General features: G+C 44.3%; 1 protein-coding gene across 1 annotated transcript in view; it reads right to left on the bottom strand.

Annotated features, from left to right (window-relative positions):
• Positions 1 to 204: 204 nt before the first annotated feature.
• Positions 205 to 10,689, bottom strand: part of LOC115772149 (protein MTSS 2-like) — an 85,997-nt gene continuing 75,512 nt past the window's right edge. The window contains exons 13-15 of the mRNA XM_030718132.1: positions 6,312 to 6,494; positions 4,599 to 4,764; positions 205 to 4,077 (exon numbers count right to left, since the gene is read on the bottom strand). Of these exons, the coding sequence (XP_030573992.1) occupies positions 3,209 to 4,077; positions 4,599 to 4,764; positions 6,312 to 6,494 (1,218 nt within the window). The 3' untranslated portion in view covers positions 205 to 3,208. The remainder of the gene's footprint in view (positions 4,078 to 4,598; positions 4,765 to 6,311; positions 6,495 to 10,689) is intronic.

The raw sequence follows: 10,689 nt of genomic DNA, 5'->3' as shown, positions 1-10,689 counted from the left end.
GTTCAGGTCACTGCTAGAAGAGCGTACAGACATGTTGATGAAGAGTTCACTAGCCTACAGATCAACAGCCGAACAAGGACACACTCACTCTCGGTCCACATGTCCTACATCCATATGTTACACAGCTTTAGTAGTTTGTGTTACAACGGGAGTGTTTTCTTTTTTTTTTTTTACATTAATTAAAGGTAAGACAAAACATTCAGACAGTACTTAAAAAAAAAAAAAAACTTAATGTAATATTTTCTAACAAACCTTTAAACCTAATCTGTGCACCTGATTCTCTTTTACAAGTACAGCACATACAGTACATATTGTATGAACAGGCAGTGAAATGCTCATGTCACACATCTTTTCCTCTATGTCAACTTAAATATTCCCACGTCTTTGTCATCAGAGAGCACATCAAGCGAGCTTCACCTTTTCTTACATCTCAGTGTTCATACATGTTCATGTCATACAGCCGTATCCTGAGCTCAACTGTGCCGCGGTGGCCTCGCCGTGTTTAGACGCCAGCGTTGTGTCTGACTGCCGGGACTACATTCATTTCATGTGACTGAATAAATGTTGGTCTAAATAATGATTTTACATGTAACCAGTGTTGGGCGAGTAATTTCAGTTGTGTTACATTACTTGTTACAGTCCTTTTGTACTGAGGCTGGATTCCAGAAAGGTGGCTTTCAACAGCTTCAAAGGCAGTCACGTCTCACATCCTGTGCAGAAGTCCGAGTTTCAATCGAAGGCTTGGGCAAAGGCAAACTTTTCAGGAGCTAGCTGGCAGCTAAAAGAACTTTGATGCACATGAACCGCTTTCTCAAATGGACTCCCCCTGCTCATATGTGAAGAGCTGGAAATGATGCCACGTCTCCATCAAACTGTCACCGCTGTAAACATGTCGACTCCCAAACAGTTACATAGTAGCTGTAATGTAACCGCTGAGTTCCAAACAATAATCACGGTTTACTAAAAAGTAAAGAATTAATAACCAATGTCCAAAATTGAAAGCTACCAGCTAGGCGTGCTCTCTCCATGCGTTTGATTACATCTGTGCTGGGTGAGCTGTGTGGTTCAAATCTCGGGTTTTATTTAGAAAGGGCAACAAGCAGATTAAGTCTAAGGCAGAAGAGTGTCGTCCAGCTTCATTCAAGGCTTAACTTTGTGTGTTCATAATGCAAAAAAGACAATATTTACAGGTCAGACTAGATTTTTACATAACTGTGCTATTTCTGCATGAACATGACTGAAGATCACTAAAAACACAGTCAATCAGACACTGGAAAACACAGTGCGATAGCCTCAACTATTGATACCAGTTAAGTATTACAAGGTGCAAATATAATTAAAAATGTTATGGCATGTTTTCTGCCACAGACGTGTTTATCGTTGGGATTGAATTTGCTCAATTTCTGAACTTTCTGCCTCTGTCCTCACACAACACAGGTGAACAGATTTGTTACACTCACAGTACTGAAAGGCTCTTTATTACAGAATGTGCTCAGCAGCTTAAGGTCCACAGTAGAAAGTCACTCAGCTCTGATGTTATGAGGCAGAAAGCTCAGCGACAGAAAAATGAAACTATCTGAAGAGCTGGTATATCCATCACAGGATATATTAAAGTATATATTCAAAGATTGTCTGACCTGTCTATACTGTGGATATTTATTTTTGCATTATGTGACCAGTCCTTCAAATTTAAGTGGAGCCACAGCAATAAAAACTTTAGTGCTCTTCATAATCCACTTCATAATCCCTGACACTTTCTTATCCCACCTCGTTCAACCAATCACTCCAACCAGCCTTTCTCACTTCCTCTTTGTCCCTCCCTGTCTTCTTCTTCTTCTTCGTTCACAAATTAAATAATCCCCCCCCCCCAGGACACCATCTCTCTCACTTTCACACTCCCTATCATACAGTATGACTACAACAACACCTACTTGCTATTGTACATAATCTATTCCCCATCAAAGTGCTTATAGTTCCTTTTTTTCCAGACTTTTGTGATCAATTTCACTCAGAAAGAGACAGGGACAGAGGGAGACACACGCCAAAACCGGCTAGGCATGAATTCACAGTCGATGTGTAATTTAGCATTCCTGATGATTGCCTGAATGTGACAAAGGAGAATCTGCGATCCTCCATCGATCCGCTTCTTCAAAACAAGAAAATAAAACACATTTATTGCTCCATTTCTGATTTAACATTTTCTCTCTGGTTCTAGAAAATATATATGAATATATCTATACGCCCAGAGTACGTCTCCTAACTTCTCGTACAGTGGTAACAAGGTAAATGACGTCACAATATAAACAAGAAAATACACGCACAACACACAGGAGAAAAAGCCCTGCCCTCATTGGGTAACCAGCTGTCCTGCAGCAGAGCTCTACCCACCCCCCTCGCACACATACACACAATTAGTCACACGTAGACGCGCACTCACATTTTACACTTGCCCACATGCACACCCATGAATGCACGCATTCACAATGCAGAGAGCGAGAGAGGGGGGAAGGGGGGCAGTAGCACGGTTCAATGCCAACAGTGTTTTTTTTTCTGAAGATTCTTTTACATTAGGATGAACCAGAGAGGCCCTCCGGTTTGTTAGCTCCCCGTGCTAATACCAAAGCTTCAGTTCAATGGGCTGATAAGTACAGTGTGTTGCTGCTGAGACAGCCTGGGTTCGAATCCAGCTGCTCACATGGCACTCTGACTCCCCTCTCTCTCTCGTCCACACCGGCCCCTCTCTCAGTCTTTCATCTGGGATCAGGCAGTCAGGTTAGTTGGAGAAGAGGATAAGGAAGGGTGTAAGTTGGCAAAACAGAACAGAACCCAGTGTTTCTCTCTTTCGTTGCCTCTTTTTAAAAATCATAACTTTCCTTCCCTGGGTGAGGGTGTATAGAATACAAACATGCGTCCAACACACACTAGTTATAGTGGCCTGCTAGGAGCCTGTCAATATTCAGCATTTAACTTTTAACGGTCAGCATGGGTTAACATTATCATTGTTATTATTATCATTATATTATATATCATTTACTCTAATGGTGTCTTTTTTTGTGTATGTTTCTGTTTTCATTTGTCTTCTGTTATATTATAGCTTTCCCTACATGGTTAAGTTTTTGTGTATGTACTAGGTGGTTGGGTTGCGCCACACCAACACCTGACTCCCTATTGGTTAACAAGCATCATCCTCTTTCTGCTGTTCCTCCAATCACAATATACGTGGAGCTGAGCGGTCATTGGAGACGGTTTTGCGAAGCCGGACTCCTCTCCGGATGGTGGTCAGCATGTCGCCAGACCCTTCTGCTCCCTCTGTCCCTGTCTGAGTGTCAGTGGGGCCAGTTGGGGGCGGGGCGGGGTCATCAGGGAGGGCGGGGAAAGGAAACTGCCCCTCACCAAGGGCATGCGCACTGGCTACCAACTCGCCAATCTTCTCCACTAGGCTGTGCCGATTGGCCGCGATCATCTGATCCTCCTCCATTCCGGCTCCTGAGCCTGTTCCTGTTGGAAGGCCCCCGTGCTGCTGAGCATAGACTTCTAATGCAGCCCCCGATCCCCAGGCGGTATTAGGCAGGCTGAGGCGCTTTGGTGAAGCCTTCACATAATCAAGCACTCCCTGTGAATCCTCAGCTCCAGTGAAGAACACACATTCCTCACTGCCCACACGGACAGGCACGCCGCCTGCATGCCCTCCACCTGCACCAGGTGAATGTGAGTCTCCAGGGACAGTGGGTGTTTTGACAGGCACGATGGGTGGTCGTATGGGGATGGGGCCTGCACTGGATAATGTGCGCCTCACACCCGGTTTGGTAGAGGGGGTTCGGCGGATGGTGGCAGTGCCTGGAGTTCCTGTTCCTCCTCCACCAGCTCCACCAGGTTGCCCTGGTATCCCATGAGCCCCTGGACCAAGAACCCCAGTGGGCAGGCCAGCTGTGCTGGCAGGCCTCTTGGTCTGGATCATTCGCCTGTAGTTCTGGGCAATGTTAGAGTGGCGTGGAATTGTTGAGGACTTGTCAAAGTCTGTCTGTCCATCTGGACCTTCTGCATCACCGTTCACTGAGTAGCAGTCGTAATCTGAACCTAATATCGGGAGAGCAGAGGATAAAAAAAAAAAAAGTGGTATTTATGAGACTTTAGAGAAGTGATTCAAATAGATGTGCCACAAACAGAGGGAGAGGAAAGACAATGTTCTGTGGCCGGGTTATTAGATTAACACAGGGATAGCTGCATCATTTTGGTACAGCATGCCAGCAACTGAGCACATTTAATATTTTTCAATTTTATCTTTATTTTGTCATTTTCCAGCTGCTGTCAGGGAGACTGTCAGAATGCATCCATCATACACTTTAGCTGCTGCCTGGATGATTAAATGGATTCACTTAATCTGATTTTGGTAAAACAACACTTTAAAGGCAAGAGTGGGAGGAATACAATAAAGTAAAAGTTCTGCAGAAGTAGTAAATATAAAAAGGTTGCTTTTCCTGGAATGTTACAAAAAACAAGATGATGAATCTGGCCAGGTGAAGTTTCCTACATGTGGTCACTCTAGGCTGAATGAGGTTAAAGGCTGCAGTAAAGGGTGCAGCAGATCAGACTTTCACCTTGTGAAGGAATCGTGTCCTCTGAGCAGGATGGGGTTGTGGTCTCTGTGCTGTATCCACTGGAGTACTGCAGGGAATCTCTGTTGCTCTTCTGCTGCTCCATGCTGAGTCCCCTGGTAAGCACCATGGCGAGGTCACTGGCTGCTGGAGAAACCTCCTCTCCGTGCTGAGGACAGTCAGATGCTACATTGGTGTTTGATCGACCAGCTGTTTGAAAACTAAACTCAAACACGAGAGAATTTTTTTTTCCTTTCGTGATTATAACACGTGGAATAAAAAAAGGAATTTAATGAGCTCATGCATGCAAGTATTTCAGCAAAATAGAGACACCCCCCCCCCTTCAGTTTCTCTAATACCCGAATCTGATCTTTACAGTGAGCATTTCATATAATTCCATTTTCACAGTGTTTTTATTCCACTGTGATATAATGAGTGCTGTCTGTGGTCGAAAACATGAGACGGAAACCAAATTCAAAATGTTAAAACAGCTTCAGTGAAAAAATGCATTTTTCTCCATGGAGGTTGGTTTAGTTCATGTTAAATACTTTCAAACAAATTAGCATAGAAGCAAAAAGGTTCTGGCCATAAAACGCACCACTAAGTTTTGGGGAGTGCTTCCCTTTCTTTTAGGGTCGTGGTTCTCAAACGTCTTCTAATGCGCAGCCCTTAAGAAGCCAAAAAATTGTTTACGCACCCCAAACTCAAACTTATATCAACAAAGAGCAAAAAAATAAATAAAAAAAAGCATCCTGAGTCTGTAAGCGTCCATCCGAGAACATGGAAGTGGTTTTCTTGTGCCATAACGAGTTCACGTGGATGTGTTTCTTCACCTAAAGCACTGGTGAGTGTTGGTGTCTGACACCAGAAGCTCTCCTGTTTATAGGCCTTTATAGTCATATACTTGTCAGGGTCAGGCTGCATGAGACACAGCTGAACTCCAAAACAGCTTTAATGCAGAATCTCTTTAACAATGTCCCAAACACAAAATCTAAGGTCAGTCATTAATCTGTACCATGAAACTCTCGGAAAACCAAAGGGAGGGCACACACAGGGAACACAGATGATGATGCAACAATGAGCAGAAGAAAACTGAGGGTTTAAATACACACGAGGTAATCAGGGAGAGTGAAGACATCTGGGACGAACAGGTGATCCAAATAAGACTAATAACACAAGGGAAGCAAAGCCGAACAACAATGACTGCCAAAATAAAACAGGAAGTGACCAACCATGACAAATGCAGACTTGACACAACACGAGGAATCGAATGCACAAGAGACAAGGGACGATGTTACAGAGACAAACAGACACTAGAACAGAGAGATGCGGGGAAGACGAGAAGACCAAGGGAAGACAGGAATGGAATTCAGTAACAAAAAGCAGAATTCATAAAACTACAACGACCAGGGACCTAACTGTACACAAACTTAGGAACACAGCAGACATTCACCAAAAAACAGAACCTCACAGAAAAAACACAAAACACTGGGTAAAACAGGACCGTGACAATATGTGCTGTCTCTTAACTGACAGCTACACCAAGTCTTTAGCTAACTGTCAGACTTGTTCTCCAGTGAATGAAATATGCACTGCTGCTGCAGACCACAGTAACTGGAATGTCTACTATAAGCCATACTTATTCACATATTTCTATAAACACTCATGATTTGCTGTTTTCAGCCTGTGCTTCCATATAATCAGCTTTACTGTTACCTTGGCAGCGATGGTAGCTGGTGTCATCCTGGGTCTCTGCCCATCATCAGGATGTGATGGCCCAGCATATCCCTGGGAACCCGGGGATGCCTCGTTCTCCCTCAGCCTATCCAGAGGCTCCTTTCTTCTCTGGACTGCCGCTGCAGCCACAGGCTGCTCATACTGACCTGCTTTGGACCAATCCTGAAGAGGTGAGTGTAGTTAATAAACAGGAAGTGGGTGGTAGCATTAGCAAGAGACTTGTCCATTATCCAGCAGTTTGAAGCCCTTCATCTGAGTGCAGAGAGAGGGGGCCTTTATGGGTACTTCAAGGGCTGTGTGCAGGTCAGAGTGTGTGGAGCAGGGGCCTTTATGAGTGTTTGAGAATGTATATGCTAATGGCCTTTGACCTTGCTTGGTTTTGGTCAGTCACCAGTTGGCAGACTGTAAAACCAGCAAGGAAGGCAAATAATGCACACACAGCAAGTGGGGATGAACACTTGCAATGAAGCAGTGCAATGTGGTTATGAATGAGTTAATCAGGCGATGAAAATTAAATGAAAATAAATCTTGTGCAACTAAAGAAATGGAAGCGAATGAAGAACAAACCTTCCACATAGGAACCTTTGATGTGGGAGAGGAGGAGCTGGATCCAGGGGGGCGGGTATAGAGTGGGGACGCAGGAACAGGAAGAATGACAGAGAGAGGCCTGGTGGAGCCAGAGTGAGAGAGAGCGGGGCGGAAGGTAGCGAAGGACAAGCCAAACTGCGGGACGAGAGACACAGTCACGTCATCAGAGAATGAAAAAGCCACAGACAGGAAGCAAGTGAGAGAGAGGCGGCCGGCCGCAGGACCACTGGGCCAAACGCACGAAGCCAAGCATGAACACACACACACCAAATTCTCAGGAGTAGAAACAGATAGAAGAGCTGAAACCGAAAAGGCCTCATGAACACAGTTAGTCACTGCTGCCTGTGCATCCAAATGACTGCAGGCAAATCAAGAGTGATCAGAGTGAGACTAAGTCACTACATCTATAAAGCCTACATTTAGCAGCTACTTACATATGCCAATCTAGCATAACATTATGACCACATGTGACAGCGGGACGGCTGGTGCAGTAATAACACTGATCATGGGAAATCAGTGGGAAAGCGTAAGGATTTGAGCGAGTTTGAGGCCAAATTATGATGGCTAGATGACTGGGTCAGAGCATCTCCAAAACTGCAGCTCTTGTGGGGTGTTCCTGGTCTGCAGGGGTCAGTATCTGTCAAAAGTGGTCCAAGGAAGGAACAACAGTGAATCAACAACAGGGTCATGGTGCCAAAGGCCGGCCCACGTGGTCTGAGCCAACAGACGAGCTACTGTAGCATCAGAGCTGGACCACGGAGCAACGGAAGAAGGTGGCCTGATCTGATGAATGATGTTTTCTTTGACATCACGTGGATGGCCGGGTGTGTATGCATCGCATACATGGGGAACACCTAGCACCAGGATGCATTATGGGAAGAAGGGAAGCCGGCAGAGGCAGAGTGATGCTGTGGGCTTCTGCTGGGAAACCTTGGGTCCTGCCATCCATGTGGACGTTACTTAGACATGTACCACCTAACTAAGCATTGTTGCAGACCATGTACACCCTTTCATGGAAACGGTATTCCCTGACGGCTGTGGCAGGATAATGCACTCTACCATAAAGCAAAAACGGGGTCTCATGGAGGCCATGCCTCGATGGGTCAGGGCTGTTTTGGCAGCCAAAGGGGACCCAACACAATATTAGGCAGGTGGCCATAATGTTATGCTTAATCAGTGTATATGTTTATGTTAGAATGATCGTGGGATGTATTAAAGTTCAGATTGCTTGGATTTAACAAGAACTATTACAGTAAAGTACAGTATTTGTGGAATTTGTACAGCCACCAAGGAAAAGCCAACTGAAGCAATGTTGGGGATAAAAAGTCTGGAAGTTGAACCTCATCCTGACAGAGACAGAAAAGATGAGACAGTACTGGTGGGTCACTGCTCACTGTACCATTCACAAGAAGTTAAAGTTTCAGTTATGTGTTGTAGTGTAGTCATGACTCACCACCCAAAAGTACATAAATAATTATTTACTGCTGCATTAATTTAGAGTTGGGAATCTGTCATATTACTACCTATAACTATTCTTTATGTAATTATAGGAATTAAATAAAAATAACAAGAATCACAGGTACTGGTAGCTCTGCGTTTGTTGCTTTCACATGGAGCTGTTGTACCATTTGCTCAAAGGTGCTGGATACGGGTTTTAGAGATGTACGAAGGAGCCAAATTCTAAGTGTCTCATGTTTTTTTAATGGAAACGTTATTTGTCTAATTCAGTGATAATTTAATTCTTAACATCCAGAAATAACCAATGAATGCAATGCACAGAAGAGACTGCACGTCTGCATAATTGTTTTGCAGCTGCCCCAGGATGCTTGTGCAAAATCTTGTCAAGACAACCGGTGAGAGTGAGCCACACAGTCCAGCTTGACAATGTTTATCACTCAAATTAGAGATGGATCACAGATGGTTGTGATCACAGCAAGTGAACAGAAAGCAGAATATGCAAGCTGGTGCAGAAGACAGATGCTGCTTAAGATCAGAAATGAATATTTGCCTTGCAAGCATAATTCATATACTGGTGCTGTTTTTTCTGCAAACAGATGTGCAAACTGGCCAAAGAATGCATAATGAAAGAGGAAGCAGAAACTTCTAAAACACAAGTCTCTGATTTTGGAGAGATTTATACAGGTGTGCCTCCACCAATTAAAAGCACAGAATACCTGTGTTACATGCACCTGCTCTGAGTTAGTGAGTAGGGGGAGATACAAATGGCTGCTAATCTTAAAACCAAGTTTGTAACTGGTTTATGGAGGAAGATGCAACTTTGCCCCATGCACTGAAAACAGAGCTCTCCAAGACTAAGTTCTGCAATAAGCATTTTTTTTAAAATTGGTGAGCATGCATTAATTTAACCAATCCCTCACGTCTGAAATACATTTTCCTCCCTTTTCCCTTGTGAGTAAGTTGGCCGTGTTTGATTTGCTGTTGCTTGACGGCACCAAAAAGCTTTCTCTGCTGGAGAAAACATTAAGGCCCCAGAGACTTCCTGCCATCAGCTCGATTGCAGGTTCGCCTTCCCATTCACAAATCAAAGTCTCCCACTGTTCTCAGAAATACCTGAAAATCTTGTGAACGTCCTGCTAACTTGATGAATGCAACTCATCATTTTAAACAGCATGCACTCTGTGCCACCTTATAATTCTTCATCCACAACGACTTTATACTGCCACAGTTATCACAGCTGTTTTAAAAATTGCTCAGTTCTATAAGAAATGACATTTTGTTTTTGTTCCCCAGTGGAAACTGAATTGGGAAGACACTGAAAATATTTCAGTAAAAAACTGTGGTTGTTGAATAAATTTTGAATCTGGAGAGTGTTTAATGGATTTCTGGGTGATGAGCAGACTTAAAAATGATAATACCTTCTAATACCTACTTCCTATGGACAATGAAAGATGACGGGATAAAATCACTAAACTGCTCTTATCCATTACTGACACAAAAAGGCTCCAGCAGAGCTTACCTCCTCATTTCTTAATTCAGTTAGCTTTTTCCACCAATTATAAACCAAAGTCTAACATTAAGAATAAACTGGATTGTTGGGGAGTACTAATCTCACAACACTGATATCACAGACTGTATACTGATTATATACTGGTACAAATCTTAAAGAAGGCCCATTATGGCCATTTTCAGCCCCATATTTCTCTTCTTGTATGCTATTAAAATCATTTTGTATGATTCACAATTCACAATAATTGCTATTTATCTCATACTGTGCCTCTCAGCTCATCCTTTGTCTGACACAAATCATTTTAATCCCCCTCCTTTTAAGCTAGTGGTTCACAAACTGTGTGGCGGGCCCCACTGCGGGGTCATAGAGCCAGTGCGGGGCCATAGAGTCACTGCGGGGTTATAGAGTCACTGCGGGGTCAAAGAGTCACTGCGGGGTCATAGAGCCACTGCGGGGACATACAGTCACTGCGGGGTCATACAGTCACTGCGGGGACATAAAGTCACTGCTGGGTCATAGAGCCAGTGCAGGGTCATAGAGTCACTGCAGGGTCATAGAGTCACTGCGGGGACATAGTCACTGCGGGGTCATAAAGCCACTGCGGGGTCATAGAGTCACTGCGGGGTCATAGAGTCACTGCGGGGTCATAGAGCCAGTGCGGGGGTCATAGAGCCACTGCGGGATCATAGAGTCACTGCGGGGTCATAGAGCCACTGCGGGGTCATAGAGCCAGTGCGGGATCATAGAGTCACTGCGGGGTCATAGAGCCAGTGCGGGGTCATAGAGCCACTGCGGGGTCAT

Source organism: Archocentrus centrarchus, chromosome 3 (assembly GCF_007364275.1).
Source record: "Archocentrus centrarchus isolate MPI-CPG fArcCen1 chromosome 3, fArcCen1, whole genome shotgun sequence".
In the NCBI taxonomy this organism is placed as follows: Eukaryota; Metazoa; Chordata; class Actinopteri; order Cichliformes; family Cichlidae; genus Archocentrus; species Archocentrus centrarchus.
The sequence above is the reverse complement of the archived record's forward strand: the minus strand, read 5'-3'. Positions and strand labels throughout refer to the sequence as shown.